Genomic DNA, 21,880 nt, shown 5'->3' with positions numbered 1-21,880 from the left:
ATGCTACAGTACTTAGTTCTTAGCTTTCTATTTTCGATCCAACGTCCAAATCTACAAGTCAACCAACTGTTCATCTGTGCTTGCTGATGTCAAGGCACTGGATCCTGGAGGCATATATGTGGACTCCGAGGAGGGCAACGTTGGGCAGCACCAATTTTTAGGATAAATTACGAAAGCCAGGTCTCGAACTCGAGACCCTGGGCTCTGATACCATGCCAAGCTTCATACACAAGCCAACGCAACCAAAAGTCCGAACTAATGGAAAGTGCTATTCTGTTTTCCACGTGTTAGACCTTCTCTTCTTAACAAGACTCCATGAGTAGGAGGCACTATGATTTTATTTTTTTGCGCCTGAAATTACTCAATTAGACAACTTAATCCCATTTGTTGACTCTCTGTTGACCAGCCACTTGAGGGTAAAACTGAGTATATTGCACTAGCCACTATTAGTACTCGAGGGAAAAACTGAGTACGGAGTACATATATTTTTCCAGTACTCGAGGGAAAAACTGAACATTTTGGTTTGCATTCCCTGCTCTGTAGATGTAGCCATCATAACTTCTATCTTGCTCAGTCGTTGTTACAAAAATTATAGGTATTATAGTAACATCCTGCTATTATTTTAGTTCATGGCCAATTTTAAGTAATTGCACATGTTGGTTCGCATTCCCTGCTCTATAGCTTTTGGCATTGTAACTTCTATATTTGGTTTACATTCCCTGCTCTGTAGATCTAGCCATCATAACTTTATCTTGCTCAGTCGTTGTTACAAAAATTATGGCCTGCTACTATGTTGTTTGTGCCAATTTTTTACTCCATGAACATGTTGGCTTGCATTCTCTCGTACTACGAGTGATGCCATTGTTTTGTATCTAGTTCATTGTAAGCTAACAAAGTAAGGACTTAGTTTGGCATGCTATCACTCGCTATCTAGCCTCGTAGTACAAATAAACTTGTCATACTACTAGATAATAATTTTGTGTGCCATCTTGTTCTTCAAAAGCTGCATTATTGACTTGTTTCTCTGACTTGGCATGACGCTCACATATGGAAAGCTGAACATATTGGTTTGCATTCCCTCTTATACAAGTTCACAGGTGATCCCACTATATTATGTATCTGGTCCATCCTAAGCTCCAGCATTAACTATCCTCTATGTGTTGCTCATTACAAGTTTATATCCCGAAACATCTTGATTTGCATCCCCTTCACTATAAGTTCAGGAGTATTATTTAGTTCACGGCCAAAATGAAGTAATTGCACTTGGCACATGTTGGTTCACATTCCCTCCTCTTTAGCTTTTGCCATCGTAACTTCTATTTTTGGTTTACATTCCCTCGCTCTGTAGATGTAGCCATCATAACTTTATCTTGCTCGATCGTTGTTACAAAATTTATAGCCTCGCTACTATGTTGTTCATGCCAATTTTGTACTCCCCGAACATGTTGGTTTGCATGGGACTCGACAGTAGTAAGTCTCGTCGTTTCATTCTAACATGCTCTGTTGTATTGGCTGTTGGTATGCGACATGCACTCTTTGTTTGCTTATTGTGCGCATTACAATGATCTTGGTATAACGACGAAATGATGAGTTCCAAATTCTTTGGCAAAAAATATTGCAGTGTCTTTGCGTTTCCATTGTTGCTGTCTTAACTTGTAATGTCTTTGTTTCAGATATAGGTGCCGCATGGACAACTTAAAAGATTGCCGGATCGCTTCATTGTATTGCTAGGTTTAATTACCATTCAATTTCTCTGGGTTCTGTAATATTTTTTCAAAGCCTTGCAACTCGATGTAATATTTAATTAGTTTTTATAGTTCTTTCGCGCATTATTTCTTTGGTGCTTGTGGTAAGTGAGGCTATCCGACGTAAATCAATGCTGCGTAAATATTCTCAGTATCTAAATCACGAATTCCCATCCCTTAAACGGCCCAATTAAGCGAAATCACATATGTGCCGGCTCGCAAAATCCTAAAGCGCCTATTACGCCGGCATATAAACAACAACTAAATGGGCTGGCCCACTTACTTATTGGGCCAGCCCACTTGATTTAGGGTGGACCCCACAATCTAATTGGGCCGGCCCACTTGCTTTAAGGTGGACCCCACCCACTACTGGGCCGGCCCACTAACTAGCTGGGCCAGCCCAATTGCTTTTGTGGTGGACCCCACGTACTAAATGGGCCGGCCCTTTAAGACGAAAGTGGGACCCACCAGTGTTTTTGGCCTGGCCCACTATCTTGTTGGGCCGGCCCACTTGCTATATGGTGGACCCCACATACTAAACGGGCCGGCCCTTTAAGAGGAAAGTGGGACCCACCTGTTTTTTTGGCCCGGCCCACTTGCTAGATGGTGGACCCCACATACTAAATGGGCCGGACCTTTAACAGGAAAGGGGGACCCACCTGTGTTTTGGCCCAGCCCACTTGCTAGATGGTGGACCCCACATACTAAATGGGCCGGCCCTTTAACAGGAAAGTGGGACCCACCGTGTTTTTGGCCCGGCCCACTATCTTGTTGGGCCAGCCCGTTTGATCTATTGTGGACCCCACGTACGAAATGGGCCGGCCTTTTAACAGGAAAGTGGGACCCACCTGTGTTTTTGGCCCGACCCACTTTCTTGTTGGGCCAGCCTGTTTGATCTATTGTGGACCCCACGTACTAAATGGGCCGGCCCGATAGCAGGAAAGTGGGACCCACATGCTAATTGGGCCGGCCCAATAACTTCTTGGGCCGGCCCAGTTGTTTTAAGGTGGACCCCACTAGTTAAATGGGCCGGCCCGATAACAGGAAAGTGGGTCCCACATGTCTTGTGGGCCGGCCCTTTTGCCTGTTGACCGGTCAAACGAGTGCATTCGGTCCGGCCCACATGCTTAGTGGGCCGGCCCATTAAAGTTTTGACCAATCAACCTTAGAGGTTAGGCCCGGCCCACGTAACTAATGGACCAGCCCAGCTATATAGTTGACCGGTCAAACTAAGTCAGCTGGCCCGGCCCGCAAACTTAATGTGCCGGCCCGCTTAAGACGTGGCAGGCCTCGTGTGGGCCTACCATCTACCACGGGGTTTCAGCCGGTTAACGCCGTTAACCGCGGCTAACGGCGTCCGCCACGTGTCGGCTTGCATGACGTCAGCAGTCAACGGGCTCCCGGAAACACTTGGGCAACGGTCCGATTTTCCGTGGCGGAAGGGCGCCCAAGCGCGACGGACCGAAAAAATCGTCGTAGGACTTTGCCTCGACGCAGCTTCCACAACGAACCCATATCATCGGGTTAGGCCCATAGGCGACGAAAAATACCCCTTAGCGGACGATTTTGAGACGTTGTCTATCAGAACTTTTCTTGTAGTGGGACATCCGTTTTTAGGATGCATCTGTGTGTTGTATCACGGATTTGTCTAGTTCGACCTATCCGGATGAGTGGACGTGGGATGGGTCGCCCCGTTGGAGTTGGCCTTCGAGCACCTCTAGCCGTCTCCCCGACAAGGCCCCCAGGAGCCTGTTTTTTTCATCCGGGCTGCGAAAAATGGCCCAGTCGCGCCCCCGGATCCTCGCTTTCGCCCGAATTTGGGCTTTCATCCATCCGGCGAGCCCATGTCAACCTCGCCCCCCCCCCCAGGACGCGCTCGGGGAGTCCGGAGCAAACAAAAGCGCAGGAATCGTCGAGGAAAGCTCTCGCGCGCCTGGTGGCCCCGATCTGTCGGCGAGAAGATAGATTGTTGTCCTCACCGCATCGTCTTCCGCGCTTTGTAAAAGCCTGCCGCCGATCAGTCGTCGCCCGATGCGTAGCTTCCACGCGGCGAATTAATGTCGTCTCCTCGCATTCACGCCTGCTCCCCTCTATTTATCACGGAGCTACCACACCTACTCCCCTCTATTTATCGCGGAGCTACCACGCCCGCTTGCATTCACCACCGCAGTTCCACCTCTCTCCCCTCTCCTCTCGTCCAAAAAAAGGTTGGCTTCAATGGCGGATAGGTTCCCCGGCGCCCTAGCCAGGGTTCTAGCCGTTGGGGAGCCCCCGGCCAGAGCAGCAGCCAGCAGGCGCCGCCCAAGAACGACTCCCACGATGGCGAGGACGATGACGGTGACTACACGGCATTCTACCGCCATTTCGGCATGTAGAACGCCGTGTTTTATGTTTAATTTATATGTTCCCCCAGCCGAATTCAAATATATTACGAATTTGGCCTATATATGTACGAACTCGCCTATATATATTAAATATCTCTAAATTTATTAGACTAAGTTTGGACGAAATTCGCCATGTTCCGTTCGAATTTAGCCTATCGCCAGGATTTTCCTAGGCTCGCCACTGGAAAACTGGACCATCCCAGGACAAAATTTACATTCAGTCGGCGTTATTTAGTGCCGAATTTCGGCCTAAGAAGCCCCAACGACTCGAGGTGCTCTTAGTCACAGGCACCGAGTGCTGCAACGTGCAATCATCATGAACCATGGCTGCTGGTAGCGCTTGGACGAAGGTCGCACAGTTTCGGACTGGAAAGTCGTACATGAAGGTAATATCAGTCCTAAGTGTCCTTCCATATGATTTTCTCTTTAATGTAGTGTTCGATTTGTTTTTAATCACCTACCATATTTACATTTCCATGAAAAAATGATATTCCTTTTTGGTTAGTGCCGGATTTGTTTTTAATCGCCTACCATATTTGCCTTTCCTTGAAAAAATACTACTCCTCTTGCTCACAAGTATTAATCAATCCTGGCCATCAGATATTGCTGGTTGGACGGCTCATATTTCTCCGTCCCTACCGTAAAAGGCCTCTTCAAAATACATGCTTAGATGGTCTTCTATCATCAATCACTATACTAGTAGATATGACACGAAGGACATAATCCATCGCACAACGGTGTGGTTTTAGAGATGACATGAAGGAGATTATGTCAAGATGATGCAGAGGTGTTAAACAAATGCACCTTTTCAACCAGTGTACATTCCCTAGATAGTTACGAGGTTGCTACATGAGGAAGTAACATGCGACTCCTCTGTCGCTACCATGGCTTCACCAACTTCGAGGGTGTAGCCATCTAATACCAGCCCATCAAGAGCATCCCTGGCTTCAAATGGTTTTATTGATGTCTCCATGGCCATGGTTAAAGAAGCGATGTAGCCGGGAGCTATCCACGCCTAGAGGCAGGTTCTGCACGTTGAAACTAAGAAAATGTTCCTTGGAATGTGTCGATGGTCTCTCCATGCGGCTAATATTAATTTTCAAAGATGAGTCACCCGTCTCTGGTGACTCCAGCTTTTCTCGAATTACCTGGCCAAAAAACAAGCTAGGTTATATACCATGCCACTTGTGAAGCTAGCAAAAATACATGATCACCAACAAAAGTGAGTAAAATGGTCATGTACAATTATACATCGCTATTTTTAAAGTAAGCTGCGAGCAGTAATATTCTAGCCGGTGTTGAAAATTCAAAAATATACACTAGAATGTAGGAACTTTTAAGGTGTGACGACGTGCACCATATTTTGAAAGTGTGGAAACAGAAATCGAGCTAGTACTAATTTTGCAAAATAATCTCACCCCGGTGGGAGGTGGTCTCATGTGTTTAAATGTGTCTTCCAAATTCCAGATGGTCACATCCTTACGAACACGTCTTGCCATGCATGTGACACAGAATGATCGTTTCAAATAGCAGAGAACGATATGAAGGTAAGTTTACTGAATACCTGGATTGGAGTAATGGCAGGCTGGGGCATTTTCCACATGAACGCTTCGTTTTCACTCTCAAAATGGTCCAGAGGCACACGCTCCATGAACTTGGCCTTCCCGTCGATGAGGCTGTATCTGAACACACCGGGGCCGAGTGATAACCCGTATACCTCTGACCTCGGCTGGAGGAAGTAGACCCACCCGCCGCTCACGTCGTCCACCCCACCGCGGAACCTCAATGCTTCCATGGCGAAGCTGGTCGGAAACCCCAAGAACATTACACGGTCGGCGAAGCTTTGACCGTCCCTCCTCACCCAGCGTACCGTGTGTCTGCCGTCTGCGTCCATCACTTCCTCCAGTGCGTGCACCGACACCGCGAGGGGCGCGCTGACCTCGTACGCCGTGGGCTGCCCTAGGCGGCATTGGATCAGCACGGTCACCCGGAGCAGCTCGCCGCGGGATTCGAGGACGTGGCTAGACTCGACGGACTCTTCCGGTGCCATCATCTCGCAATAATCGTCTTCGCCTTTGACACTTGTGTGATCCCCGGCCAGCGGTGTTAGGAGGTGCCACCTGTCAACATAACGGTCGTCCCCGTCGAGGTGAACCAAGATACTGCCATTGCAGACGCGGTAGGCGGCGAAGAAACGACTGATTAGAAACTCATCCTCCCACATCTCCATATGAAAATCAAACCATCTATGCACGAACTTCCACGCGGTATCGCCGGGACGAAGGACGGCCGCTTGGAAGGATATGGATAGATCATCGTCCCGGTCCCCAGGTTTTTCGTAGTAGTTTTCGTCCTTGTCGAGAACCCATTGTGAGAAGTTATAGAGGAAGATGGTGCCGTCTCCATACAGGACGCCTCGGGAGTTTTCCATCACCCCGGAATTGGTCTCGCCGTCACCGCGCACGAACTGTGGCAGGACTCTGGCGTCTCCGGTGAGAGGATCGACCAGCGTAGGTTCGGAGGAAGCGGAGAAGAACAAGAAACCCGTGCCATCGGCGCGGGTTATCCAGCTGTGCCCGTATAACCTCCCTGGAACCTCCGCGAGGTAGCTTGTCTTGGAGAAGACGCAGCGGAGCTTCCTGTCCATGTCCCAGCTGGAGCTGGACGGCGGGGCAAAGAGCCAGGGAAAGAAGAAAGGGCGTTGCGCGGCTGACGAGGGCAGAGACTCGCGCCATGGTTTGCAGACGGCGTGAAATCGGACGTAGTCGGCGGCGTCGTGCAGGAGGCCGGAGATGACGGCGAGAAGATCCGGTGGTAGATCGGTCCACCGCCGCCGCGCGGACATGTTTGGATATCGATTCTAGGATGGGGTATCTGATTAGGGTCGCGCGCGTAGTTGGATCGATCTGCTGCTCCGTCAGAAAATGAGATCCATTACTAAATGTATAGAGTCATATTGATATACTACTCCGGCTTGATCGACGAGCCGCCGTCCACCGTGAACGTAAACTTGTCCCACGAAAACCCTTTAGTGATTGACACGAAAAAGGGATAATTGGTTATTTACTCAAAAGTTCAGCAGCCTTGGATAATTTAACCAAAGTTCATTGTACATTGGTATATTACCCAATAAGAAGATTACTTGTGTTTATGATCTACCCAAAAGGGGTTTTATGTAAACTGACTATTGAATTTTGTGACATCTTATCCTACTTTTATAGCCAATCTGCGTGTAGTCCTTCTACGCGCAGTCTTATTGGATAATTTACCAATGTACAATGAACTTTGGTTAGATGATCCAAGGCTTCTGAACTTTTGGGTAAATAACCAATTGTCCCCACGAAAAAATGAGTAAAGGCCAGCGTCGATCGATCACGGCGACCAACAGCATCCATGTACTAGGAGGTGGGGCGGGCGCTCCTTTACGGCGCCAACCAGGTCGGCGCGAATCGCCGCACCGCACACCCGCTGGTCCCTCTTGGACCAGGCCCGTATAACGTGGTATGTTTTTATGCCCGGTTTTTCTCCTGTTCTTTCGGGTTTTGCGTCGTGTTTTTTGGCTATTCTCGTCTGGTTTTTTAAATAGTTGGGTTTTAAAAATGCCTGAACTTGAGTAACTCCATGTCTCTCTCTGTCGTGTTGTTACCATCTTTCTCCAGCGGCCATGAGCGTTTCTTTTAGCCCCTATGGTTTGATAACCTTAAGGGTCTCGCCGAGTTACCTGTGTTCCTTTGAGATACCGAAACTCCAATAGGAGGAGAAGACGGTGGAGCAGAGGGCCATCCTTGCGTCCTTCGAGACGTTGAAAAAGGCCGTGGATGACGCCAACGAGACATTGTAGCAGCGGCTCCTAGAGAACGCGGCAGACCACCGAGCTCTAGCGAGGGCTCAACGAAGGGAGCGGCGGGTGGCAGCGGTGGAGAAGCGGAAGAGGGAGGGAGGTAAGGATGGGGCAGTGCTGTCAAGAGCCCCGAGCGACGGCAACTAGGCTAGGGTGATCACCTGGCCCTTTTCATCCAAAGTAGTAAAATATAATCAAATTTGAATAATTTTTTTATTTCGTATTGTTAATAACATGTTTTGAGGACTAGTTGGAGGACGCTGCTGGAAACAGGCGCGTCCCAAAAACGGCACCACGCGGCAGCATCTTCCAAACATTCGATCTGGTGCTTTATCCGAACTCGCTTTCAGAGACGCAGCTGAAGATGCTCTAAGAGTTTCTCCAGTCGCATCCCCACAACATCTCCCAAAGGTTTTTGGGGCACGCCAGACATCTAACCGGCCCCAGTCGCGCCCCCCAAAGATCATTTCCGGTCGGCGCCCCAATACGGTGTCTGGCGGCCCGAGGCCGTCCCCATCCACAGGGGACGGTCCGGGCGCGCCGGACAAAGCAAGAAAATGAGCCGCGACTGGCGGGTCCAACGCGTTAGTGACCCATTGAAATTTAATTAGTCTCCCGCCACATCATGCCTCTCCCGCCACTTCACGCCGCCAGCCGCACATTTCTCTACCCTGCCAAAAGATTCCACCCCTCCTGCCGGTTTGTTTCTCCCTCCCGCCACCGATACTCTCTCCCTCCCGCCGCAGCTACTCTCTCCCAGCCATGGCGCCGAAAAGCCCCAAAAATTTGGCCTAGAAATCGGTCACCAAGCAACCGGTCAAGGAGGCAGCAACGAAGGGACCGAAGGGCGGGATTGGAAGGGCCAGGGTCACTCAAAGGCCGGAAGGAGGTGCTAGTGAAATCTGTGGTTCAAGCCATGCCGACCTACTCCATGGGTTTTTTTCCGGCTATCGAAAACCATGTGTCAAAAACTTACATCTATCTCCTCTGGCTTTTGGTGGGGTGTTGCTGATGGAAATCGGAAAGTCCACTGGTTAAGTTGGGAGAAGATGTGTATGCCGAAAAAAAGAGGGGGTATGAGGTTCCGGGACTACCAGGATTTCAATCAGGCCCTTCTAGCTAAGCAAGCATGGAGGCTCCTCACTGCCCCAAACTCAATTTGCGCCCGTGTTCTAAAGGCGCATTATTTTAAGGATGGGGATTTCCTTTATGCTGGGTGTCCTAAGGGCGCTTCCTATACTTGGAAAAGCATCATACATGACAGGGACCTACTCAAGGAGGGCCTTATATGGAGGATTGGTAATGGTGTCGATGTTTCGATATATATGGCAGGATAACTGGATCCCTCGATCCAGTGCCCAAAAGCCTCTAGGCCATAAACCTGGTGTCATCGGTGAGAGAATGGAGGAACTACTCCATCCAGGAGGTGCTGGTTGGGATGTGGAGAAGCTTCAGGAGTCTTTTTTTGATGCGGATGTTGACGATATAACAAAGATTCCTGTAGGTAGAGCTAGAACTGCAGACTATATTGCTTGGAACTACACAAAAAATGTGAACTTCAGTGTTAAGTCAGCGTACCACCTATAAACTCAGCTGAAACTCCTCCAGGCCGAATGGGCTGATGCATGTAAAATGTATACATGAAATTTATCCTTTATCATATTAAATCCCCACATATTTGCAACATATATGATGATAATACCATGTTTTACATTGATTTATGGGGATTTACCAATAATTTCCTTTATTTGGGTTATAACACTGCAGAACAGGAAACCTCTGTTTTGTGTATTTTTCACTTTCAGAGACATATGCGGAGTCAAATTCACCTAGGGATTTTTGGAGCGTCGCTTTTTCATCGGGAGAAGCACCCTGGGCCTTGGAAGCACACCTGGAGAGGCCTGAGGGCCGAAAGAGGCCAGGTGGCGTGCCTAGTAAAGGAGGGGCGCCACCCACCTCCGTTCGGCCATCGATCGTCTGATTGCCCTGATTCTTTCACCCACCGACATATTTTTCCCTAAAAACGACTATATATATGACCCCGAAGAGTTATCGGAAGGAGAGCACCGCAAAAACATAGAAACACGAAAACGGAGGATGTTGCAGAGAATATTGGAGGGGGAAACTCCGCCAAGATCACCGTCGGAGGGATCTCCACCTTCTCCAACGTATTCATCATCATCGCCATGACCAAGAGGGAGTAGTCCACCTCTGGACTATGAGTTTGTGGCAGTAGCTTGATCTATTTCTCTCCTGTTCTTTGTAGTTCTTAGTGCCATATGAGCTGCTTATCATGATTATGGTTATATTTGTAATACCTATGTGTTGGATCCTTATTCTATGAATTTTTTTTATGAGATCTGATCATATTATATTGTGAGATGTATTGATAGATGCATATTATGTACCCCGTTCTTAAGTATTTTTTCTGATCAAACATATGTGCAAGAGCGTGTGTGGGATGATGTGTGTATTAGATGGAGTAGCATGGTTTTAATGATTGGATAGTGACAATATGTTCAAGATCTATTATGGCTTTGCCTTTATTTTGCTAACTCATTAGGGACAAAGTGAATGCATGTGCTATGTTCATCACGTGACAGTAGTGATGATCTTGTTTGTTCAAGATAGCATAATTGATATTCAAACTTCATATCAAAGTACTTATTGCTATGCTCTGTTAATTTTAATACAGGATTGATGAATTTTCTTTCTTATGGAGTATAAGAGAGATGTGTTGCATCATCTCTATGTTAGGATGTGATGCCCATATTAATTCTTATCTTACATATACTACTATCAGCACCTTCATATCTCATTGATGAATTGTTATTTGTCCACCACAACTTAAAGAGAGAATAGTCAAGTGAACCCATAAACTCCGGTGCACTTTTTATCATAAGAAACACCTTTACATTGCTTTTACCTTGTTTTCTATTAGTTTCACTATTTTAATCCGAAAATAACAAAAATATTTACTTTTCTTATTTGCATCCAAAACACCAAAAACAATCAGCCTCTTTACTGTTTTTACTTCGTTATTTTATCTAGTTTAGTTTTTACTTGTTTTATTTCTACTTGTGTTATTTACTTACACGAAACCTTGTGCTTGACAAACACACGGTAGAGTTGGGGACACAAGGCTTTTATTTTACTTGCAGGATTGCTAGAAAAAGGGCGAAGAGAATATTTTTTGTCCAGTTCCCCGAGAGTCCGATATAAACTCTCGAGTCACCCTTGTGGAAAAAATACTCTGCTGACACAACACTCTGCACTTAGAGTTCCAACATCATTAACGGCCAAGCTCATTGGGGAGCTGCAATGATCATAAAGGCTAGTTGGCGCTTTGGAGTGCCACTGTCCCAAACAAAGTTAAGGTGCATGCTTGGCGTCTGGTAAAGAATGGGCTGGCAGTTGGACAAGAACTGGACAGAAGGAGCATAAAATCTGGGGTCAAATGTGTTGCCTGCAATAGGGAGGAGTCCATCGTTCACCATTTCTGGCTCTGTCCTCACGCGGTCAGAACTTGGGAGCCAGTGAGGGAGCAGTCCATGCAACCTTTAGAGGCGACACCGAGAAAGGTACGTGACCATCGCTCGTTGGCTCACTGGATGCTAGACTGGATGGGTAAAAGCGGAGACGGGGAACTAGCGATGTACTTAATGACGCTATATCATATGTGGCTGGCGTGAAATGATGCTAGAGACGCTGCTCAAATAGAAAACCCTGCGATCACTTCTCGGAGGTCGGTTCTCTTGTTGGATGAATGGCTGGATTCTAACAGTTCTCCGACAAACCCGTCGACTCGTGTTCAGGTGGCGGAGCACTAGCTCCCGCCGCATGAAGGATGGCATAAGGTGAACGCTGATGGTGCTTTTCTTAGTCGACTAACCAGGGCGGCGGTGGTTCGGTTCTCCGAGATCACCATGACGAGTTCGTGGCAGGGACTTGTCGTTTTTTCCCTCGGTGGTTGATCCAGAGAGGGCAGAGCTTCTGGCATGCAGAAGACCAGTCATGCTAGCAACGGAGATGGGTGTGATGAAGCTTGTGTTGGATACGGACTGTGCGAATGCAGTGGCAAAGTTGAGAAGTAAGGAGAAGGATAGATCGATCCATGGTTCTTTGGTGGAGGACATTAAGGTGATGCTGAGGTCTTCCAGCGACACTGAAGTTAGGCATGTGCGGAGGCCGGCCAATGGATTGGCACACCGCTTTGCTAAGGATGGCTGTGAAAATAAATTGTCTATGAAGTTAGGCATCTGAGTGTGTTGAGTTTTAATAAAGACACAACTTTTATCTCAAAAAAAAAAAACGTTTAGCAAGCCACAAGAGGAGTTTTTTCCCCAAAAATATGTGTGCAAGCATAGAATGTTCAGAAGTACACGCGAAAAGTCTATTTCAGACTCTCTTTTTTATATTTTCTATGTATTTTTCATAATAGGATTATATGCACCTATGAGCCAAAACACCATCATCACCTATAGTATGATTTTCTGCCGTGACCTGAACCACTAGTATCCAAGATGCACGCATGGAAAAGACACGAATTCCTTTCATTTTGATCTTTCGAATTTCTACTTCCTCCATCTAAATTAGCCAAAACACCACCTTCATTATAGTACGATTATCTGGTGTGACCTGAACTACTATTATGCAAGATGCACGCGTGGAAAAGACACGAATTTCTTTCATTTTTTTTTCAGGGAATTCAGAGAGCTTTTATTCATCTAGAATAGCTCCAGCCAAATCAGCTTGAAGGCTGATGACCAGAAAGTCCGGAGTAACACTGATCCAACTATCCGTCACCATCAGTGTGCAAGCACGTTTAGCACACGAATTCCTTTCATTGATCCTTCGAATTTCTACTTCCCCCATCTAAATTAAGTATTGGAATTATTTGGATACGTGTTTATCTAGATTTTCTGGTGTGACCTGAACTACTAGTATCCAAGTGCACGCATGGAAAAGGCACGAATTCCTTTCATTTTGATCCTTCGAATTCTACTTCCTCCATCCAAATTAAGAGTATTGCGGAATTATTAGATACGTGTTTATCTAGATACGTTTTAAGGTGTAGATACATGCCAATCTAAATATAGGACATTTAATTTGGAATTGAGGGGAGTATATCTTTCTCTCTTCATGGAAAAAAGGTGTGGGCTTAAAGCATGTTCAAAGTTCTGTCTCCGCCCGCAACGGATCCACAACCACCCGATTTTTCACTACCGGATTAATAGCAACTTTCATGTCATCATGTGCCCATGTGGCCTCGTTATATTATGGTACTGTATTTAGGGGGGGGGGGGGGGGGGAGTGGGCTTTATTAACTTGATACAAATAATACAAATCTCAGATAGTAATTATTGTTCCCAAGTTATGCTTTTTTCTTTGTTCTTTTCGAAACACTCTCAGTAGCAGTCGTCCTGGGCGTCCTTCTATGTGTAATCTATGGTTGTACTTTGGCCTTCTTTTGGTCTTTCTTTCTTCTTAATATATTACATGCAAGGATTTTGCATGGTTCAAAAAAAAATACAAATCTCAGATAGATACATCATGGAATATATTTTCACATGATAATATCATGGGTTCGATTTTTTTTAAAGTTTGATTACTTAGCTTGATTTTTTTAAAAATAAAATAAGTCTTATTCACTGGAACGGTGGAAGTAAATGATTATCAGAGATTACAAAGTCATGGACACAAAATGCCAATACATAGCGCCGCCATGAACCTTTCCTGTGTATTCAACCTCACATAATCGCCTTACATATCTTCACTAAAATTTCCTCGAACTCATCATTTTCCTCCTTTACTCCCTAGTAGCGAGAGATACACCTACAGGGAAAGTTTTAGAAACAATTGTAAGAAATATAGCAATGCCGATGCAGCAATGGATAAAAGAAATCCCCAAATGACAACAGTTTAGGACATTCTAAATAAGTTCCTATAAGAGCTCACGAAAATGCGGAATATGATCGAATACAAAATGTAGGGAGCCAACTGCCAAGTTGTTGATTCAAGTTGATAATTGAGGATATAATTAGCGACATACCCAACATAGCCTCCTCCAGATTTTTGGCCTCACAGCTGTTTGCGAAGTAGTCACGTACAGGCTTCAAACAACAGAAATTGGTACAACCACTTGTCAGAAAATTCATTTCCAACACGAAATTGGTCCAAAGCGGTCTCGAGTTAAAAATGGTTGCAAAAGTTTACCAATGCACAAAACATGAAAAATATATTCTACAAACCTCCTACCCAATGGATCTACAACTCATTTGATAGAACTATATTTATCGAATTCAAATTCTATAACAACTCATTGTATAAGTTTTCAATCATATATGTTACTGTGCAAAGAGAGAAACATACGCACTTATAACATAGATGGGTGCTATCTTTTGCCTATCTATACAGTATGCACGAGATGACATTTTAACACCCAATTTTATGTGCGCACATAAGATAACATGTAAAAGTGTCCTGGTTTTCTTCAGCCCATTGGTAGGAGCTTAACATAACAAGATTCAATTGAACATTGACAATGTGTCAGATTAGTTCACCAAATGGCTTATTGCAATGACAAAGCAAAAAAAAAGGGCTAGATTTCGGGTTATGTAGCCCTACAATTCACATTTTATCCTAGTACGGGAAACTAGGGGATGGACGTAACAAGAAAATATTACCTTCAGAATCTTACTTAGGGCTTCTGTAAGGGCCAGCTTCACCTCAGCGGCATCCAGAGCACCACTTTCATAATCAGTGATAAACTCTTCCATATTCTGAAACATCCTACACATAGATAAATAAATTTGCATCAAGATAAATTATAGCAATCGTTTTGTACTACCTAGCTGCTGACCAGAAACTTGTTGGCACATAATTATATCATGGATGATTATTTGTATAGTTTTGCTTGCTTTGCCTACCAATTATAAGATGTTCGAGCTTTGTCCTAAGTCAAACTTCCTTAATTTTGACCAACTCTATAATCTAAAGGTATTAGTACTTAGGACAAAGCAAGAACATCTTATAATTTGAAAAAAAGGTACTTAGTAACCACATCAAAGGAAAAAGCTCTCATTCTAACAAATCTGCACTAACTGCATACTGACAAATGATCCAAGTCCTTGTACGTGCACATACTTCACCACATCTATGACCTATACATGTGCCCTTTCAAAAAGATGTAAATGTACAGTACCAGATAACATTGTTCAAAGAGAAATTTTACCTGCTACCACCGTTCTCTTCCTTCCTGAGTACCTCAAAATATCCGAACCATGGAAACACAATATATTTGATGTACTCCAGACATGGGTTGCCTTCTGCAACTTTCGCAGGACAGAAAGCTCTGCTTAGTTTGTCTCTTAAATTAACCTGAAACAGGGAGATGTTAGATGGAAACTCACAACTGCCCCAAAAAATGCACCCAAATCGAAGATCCATAAGTGCAGCATATGTCATATCTCTAGTATAATGTTACACTGAATGGCAATAACAAAATCCACTTTCAGGGCTCCAAAGTTGCTTCAAAAAGACAAACAACGTCAAGACTCCTGTAGGCTAACTATTGACTCCTGTAGGCTAACTATTGAAGCCAAAAAAAATGGCAAAAATCTTTAGGAAAAATCAGACACAATTTTGGATGCTTTATTTCATCCAAGCCCCCTTTTCAATTGAAATGGGTCAACAGTAGGGGCATCAAAATTTTCAGTTTCAGTAGAGGAAAAAGATCGGCAGGAAGCGCAATGCTTTGCGATTTCATTAAACAAGGAGGCAAATGTACTTGATCCAATATGAAGTCTTAAGTGACATCCAACATTGTTTACACATTTGAGTATCCATCATTTTGTATGGTGTGTGGGTGAAATCGCATGGTTCTTCGTTGTTGATGACAGCTTTACTTTTCAGTTAATTCAGCACTAAACTTCAAGTAAAATTACTCCACAAAAATGAGAATTCTAGGGCTACATAACCCGATTCAAACTGGAAATTCAAGACTGATATAGTAAAAAAAAAAAAGCGAATCTACTTTACCTACAGTGTTCTTCATTTTTAAATTTTGATATCCTGATTAAATTTTGATTCTGTCTGACAAATAGCCTGTGGGGAATTAAAATGATTGTTTCTCCGGTTTTTGTTCTTTTTAGTATTAAATAAGTTTACAGCATAAAACGACTGTTATTGAGTAGCACTCTGCAATATTGAAGAATAGACTTGAACATATATTTTGTGACTGTGATACCAGTGTTGCATAACAAAAAAGTATCTGTAGTGACACTGTCAGTTCTAAACTGTACTCGGGACAAATAAAACTAGAATAAGCACAACAAGAACCATCTAGCATGCAGAAGAGTACCTCCCGATCTTCCATGTAGATAGCACAAGCTGGATCTCCATTCTTAGCAAATTCAGGGTGTTCTATTAAATTGGGGAGCTTACCTGTACACTGAGTCAAGGATACATGTGTGTATTTCGACATGAAAAAAAAAAGTAGTACATGCACATGCAAAGGAAAACTAAAGGCTGAATAAGGATACTATGGGACAGAATAATAGGTCTATGTTGATGCTCCATGCCTTTGCAGTACTGTCTAACTAGCTTGTGGTGAAGATCCTCTTCATGATCCATGGACAATAGCCATATATCTGCCTGAAATATTAATAGAAAAGTTTTTATTACAGGCATAACAGAAATATTCTTCATTGAACTACCAAAGGCATCCTTTGTATTTGGGTAGTTATATCACAATATAATATCTTACTTGGTTTTAAAGCAATTAAGCAAAGCATATGGTTCATCCATGACAACTTTGTTAAAACATAGCTGATTACGAACCATGGGAATATAATAAACTAATACTTACACAAGGTAATATTTTAATCCCTTTGGAAAAATGAGAGTAAAAGGAACAAATGTTAATGTAATACTCCTTCCGTTCACTAATGTAAGACCTTTTTGATATTTTAAAGTGGATCCGATACGGGCCAAAATGAGTATACCTACCCACTAACACACGTCTAGATACATGCATTGAACAAAAAGCTAAAATGTCTTACATTAGTGAATAGAGGGAGTACAAGTTTAGGTCCCCATAACCCTTTTTTGGCCTATAAAATGGTTATAAAACGAGTAAAGTGATGTAGTAAGCGTCTACAAACTTGGCAGGTGTTGGCAATAGATAAATGGTCACATTTAGGTATATTACGCTGTATAGGTAAGACAATCTAGGTGCAAACCCTACCACCTAAGCAGCTCTCTGCAACCTTGGCGTACATGGCTGCATAAACAGTATAATATAAATGAGCTATACAACTTGCACCAGTCTCCCAAGTTCAAAAACCAGTAGCACAATTTACTCTTACTGAAACACTTCGGGTTTGATTTTGAATGATTGATGGAGAAAAAAAATTAACTTTCAGTCTTTTAGATCCTCTGGATAACTGTTCGATACATGAAATCCCTAATTATGGGCATTTTCTCTTTTCATATTCTAACTACTTCCACACTTATAATATCCAGTTAGATGTATACAAGATTACAAATCACGAAACAACTATAACTTGGCAGACTTTATGCCTCATAACTTAAGATACCAAATAAGAGCAATCGACAAGGCCTTTCCGATATCACGCCTAGGACAGTCTATTCGCTCCCAGAGCTTGGCCCATTTTATTCAGGGTAAGAGGTAGGTTAGAAACTTAAACTGCAAAACGGCCTTAAGTTAGGCAGGATTAAATTAACACAGTCAGAACCCTGTAAGCATCCTAGACTATGTTTAAAATAATAAATACTCCCTCCATACCTGTTAATTAGGGTATCATTTCGAGGTAAACTTTGACTAGTAATTTAGCCACAAAATGTTGGTTATATGTCACAAAAAATATATCATTGGATTCATATTTTAAAGACGTTTCCAATGATATAATTTTGGTGACATATAACTAACATTTTGTTGGCTAAATTACTAGTCAAAGTTTCATCTCGAGATGTGTAATACCCTAATAAACCGGTATGGGGGTAGTAGAAGGGTAAGGCAGCGCATTTAAGTCTACTGATTTTTTTATTCTTAATCCCCTAATCTAGCCAAGTAGTAATTTATGGCCCTCTTGCTGCATATGAATTGGAAGCATATTTGTTGCTACATCATCGCCTCATATTTTTATTACTCTTTTCTCAATTGTGAGAAGTAAAGTTCAAGGAAGCTGATATAGTGCAAATGTTACTGAAATTAACAACATACGGTGAGCATGTTAGTGCAAATGTTACTGAAATTAAGCTGGTATAGTTCAAGGAGATGTTCATCCTGCGGTTTAGCTAGAGGCAGTGTAATCCTGAAACTTTTAGTTGCAGATTTTGCTTTGCATTTTCTGTAACCTCTCATGTACATAAACCCTCTTTCTATCTAATCGGATGGCAAATCGAATGCCAAACTTTAAAAAAACGTTAGTGTACTATAACCAACCTTTTCTTAATTGTGAAAAGTGAAGTTCAAGGAAGCTTGATATAGTGCAAATGTTACTGAAATTAACAACATACGATGAGCATATTACTATACTATAACCAACCTTTTGGAATAATATACAAGCACATTGCACGCAAGGTGTAAAGAGCGTTGAAGCCACCACATCTTCATGGTCATATGAACCAACAATACGATCTTCTTCGTTAAGAATGTATGGATCCAGAATTCCACAACACCTGCTCCTCAAACAACTTAACTTGTGTTTCCCAACAAATGATCTGATAAAATAATACTCATAGGGTTTCGTAAATGAAATGAAAAGGGGAAAAGCGTAAACGTAGAAATACCTTATCATCGTCCGCAATGTATTATTTCTGGAAATATCCATGACAAGTGCCCAGTATTCATCTGAATGGCTATTTATTTCATCGGACAACCATATGAACTCTACCCTATTAAGTTCCAAGCCAACTGCTTTCCATATCTCAATCATGTAAAATCCGATAGATCGAATTTTGGTTAGATCGCCATCAAATTTGTTCTGCATACAAGCAAACCAATCTGCTATCAAGATTTTAACTCTGCAACCAGCTTCAACCATCTTCCTAATTTTGATCACCATCATGATCCCCTGCAAGACGATAACAGATAAATGTAAGTCATTGCGCAAATTTAATTATGCAAATTGCGCAACATAATAATTCTGATACCCTCTTCTCCCCCCACAAACAGACAGCCAAATGTGTGTCATTTTGTATTGAGAAGAAAGTGGTGAGATAGCAAGAAGCGGCCATTGTTTACAAAGATCTATGATACAATTATTCTGATATCATTTCTTAGAAAAACTGCCCCAAATATTCGTAAAGTAAATCTTCTGTTACCATACCTGGGCAACATGTACCGAAGGGGAAGGATCACACCAAACATAGCAAACTGGAGCAACATTCTTGGCCAGTAGCCTCCTAACATCATCCTCGTCAATGCTCTCCAAGCCTATGCTCCGCATTATTGCAAACCTCTCATCCAAACTCACCCCAACAGCATTCCTACACACAAATTCAAATCCATAGATCACTCACCCGAATTCTTTGTCCAACATTACTTCTTCAAAGTTAACGCTCTTACCCTGTGGTGCAGATTGTTGCCTCTTCCATGGGAACAAACTGGATTGCAAATGCAGTCCACTTCGTATATATAAAGTATATATACAACAGCAAGTACACGACAACCTGTACATGGCAATAGTAAAAAAATCATTACAATTAGAAAGACCAGGAGAACCCCCCCCCCCCCCCACACACACACACAAAAAGACCTTCCATTTGTGTTGACAGTATGGCGTTTTAAAATAATTGATCACTTTAATTTAATAAACACAAAAACAGGTCTTTTTGGACTGATCTTTCGTATAGTTATATGTTTTCCAGTGATGTGGATGTGGTTATTGTCAAACAAGTTGGAAAGATTGACCTTGTTATGGTCCAATTAGTTGAAATGATATCAGAATAAGTAGTATATACAAATTGTCATTATTTTATTTGGCTCGAGATCATGACAAGCTGGGTATGAGACAACTCTACAGCTCAACCTTGAACTCGACTTAGATTATTATTATATCATTTTTAGTATGAGGCGAGCCTGGCGTAGAACGTTCTGAACTTGACTGGTTTGCAACCTTACCTAAAAGTTTGTGGTAAAGATTTATTATTGCAGATCACACTGGGACAACCAGACAATCCCAGTGACAGCAGAAACAACAGTCGGCTGGCAAAAAGGAAACTAAACGTCCGCAGCCTGAAGAAGAGAGAAAAGACATGAAATGTTTGGAGACCCCAGATTGGATTTACTTACCTGCTGCTGCTGTTCCGCAGGTGAAAGCTGATTGTCACCGGCAGAATCGTGAGGCTCACGGAAGACAAGTCTAGAGGGCAGCGGCGGCCAACAAACTCTGATGAAGACGGGTTAGGGGTGCAGGCTATATAGTGGTTTTGCAGGGCAGGGAAAAGGAATTTGATTCAGATACCAAGCCAAGGAGGAATCGTGATTCGGATACCCTACGAGGAAGCTTGATTGATCAGAAACCGGATCGACTTCAAAACGGCCCACGCCGATATTTTGTGCACGAGGGGTCGGAATCGGAAGCAACTTTGGTTTAGTATTACTGTACTGGGTTCTATTTTTGTTTAGGGTACTTTTATTATTCTTGGAACAATAAAGGACCCCGTTTTATATATATATTAATACTACTATTTATTATTATTAAAAAAACGATTACGTGCCCCCACGGCAGTCAGCAGGCACCGTGACGCGCTGGAAGAATAATCGTTGACAAAAAGTCTTTGACTGGATCGTCGACTGCGTCCAGTTGACTGGATCCGGTGAAAACTGGCCTCCAACAAGGCAACAACCCAAAAACAGACCCTGAACTGGCCAGATCTTCAAGGGAGCTTCGAATTTTGTTTGAGCCCTGGCTCCAGCATCTGGATGGGGAGAAAGTAAAAAAAAAACGGGGGAATTTTACTGAACCTATGGAGAGCGGGATCGAGTCCAAGCCTCTCCATGAATCTGTCAAAAAGGGCTCAGCTCTCTCAGTCCCTCGTCGTTGCCATCGACATGGTCGAGAGGAAGAAGAGAACGGTCGACATCAGGGCAGAACCGGATCCAAAAACCAGCACAGGGCATGAATGAATCTATATACATGATAAAGAGGGACTCCGAGCCCCTCCCCTCCCTTCCGGCCGGCCGGCAGAGCCGGTGGAGAGAAGAGGGAGAGGAGGCGTCTGGTGAGGACGATGGGGAGCAACGGAAGATTGGGCGGAGAGCACTTGCCTGCGCGCCGCCGCGTGTTGCCTCCTTCTCGTCTCCTTCCTACTCCTGTTTCCTTTTTTCTTTTCTTTTCTGTGTTGCGGATCTGCACAAATTGACTTTTTATTGACGTGGCCCAGCCATGGAAGAAAATCCATCCTTAGCGCCGGCATATGAAGCTCCCCGCGTCAAGATTTTCAGCACCACAGTTCGGCCTCCTCGTCTTCTCCGTTGTGACCCAAGGAATCGAGCCATGGTGATTCTAATCGCCGTCTTCTTCTCCGCGTCCGACCAAACTCGTCGTCGTCCATAATCGCCATGCCTGCGCGAGAGCATATGGTGCTCCCCTCAACGCGCCACTGCCCGGACCACCGCTCGGTCTCCTCCCCGAATCGCACCGCCGACATGTCAGGCGTCTGCCGCCGGCAGTCACCATGGGGGCATACCAATTGTGAGGCACGGTGGCAGGGGGCCGCGCTGGTGGAGAGTACGGCCAAGTCCTGGCCGGCGTTGGCATCCGAGCCGCGCCGGGAGCCATCCGCTGCCAGTAATTTCTCGGGCGGGGTTGAGTGTGGGAATCTAAAGGTATAATTGCTGCACCCCATGGGGCACCCTGGTAAATCAGGTTTGAGTGGCC

At 44.0% G+C, this 21,880-nt stretch overlaps 1 protein-coding gene across 2 annotated transcripts; it reads right to left on the bottom strand.

Moving 5' to 3' along the window:
* Positions 1 to 13,622: 13,622 nt before the first annotated feature.
* On the bottom strand, positions 13,623 to 21,387 carry LOC124700869 (tyrosine--tRNA ligase 1, cytoplasmic-like). 2 transcript variants are annotated; one of them, XM_047232929.1, is made up of 11 exons: positions 21,268 to 21,387; positions 19,564 to 19,667; positions 19,325 to 19,484; positions 18,786 to 19,069; positions 18,542 to 18,674; positions 16,514 to 16,625; positions 16,333 to 16,415; positions 15,205 to 15,350; positions 14,657 to 14,762; positions 14,023 to 14,083; positions 13,623 to 13,805 (listed from the first exon to the last, which is right to left on the bottom strand). In XM_047232929.1, the coding sequence occupies exons 2-11, from the start codon at positions 19,590 to 19,592 to the stop codon at positions 13,780 to 13,782; spliced, it is 1,140 nt and encodes a 379-aa protein (XP_047088885.1). In that variant the 5' UTR covers positions 19,593 to 19,667; positions 21,268 to 21,387; the 3' UTR covers positions 13,623 to 13,779. The 2 variants fall into 2 exon arrangements, with proteins under 2 accessions (XP_047088885.1, XP_047088886.1); XM_047232930.1 differs by lacking the exon at positions 21,268 to 21,387 and adding an exon at positions 20,290 to 20,503.
* Between the last annotated feature and the right edge of the window lie 493 nt (positions 21,388 to 21,880).

This window comes from Lolium rigidum, chromosome 3 (assembly GCF_022539505.1).
Source record: "Lolium rigidum isolate FL_2022 chromosome 3, APGP_CSIRO_Lrig_0.1, whole genome shotgun sequence".
NCBI lineage: Eukaryota > Viridiplantae > Streptophyta > Magnoliopsida > Poales > Poaceae > Lolium > Lolium rigidum.
Note: the sequence above shows the minus strand (reverse complement) of the source record. Positions and strands in the feature narration are given on the sequence as shown.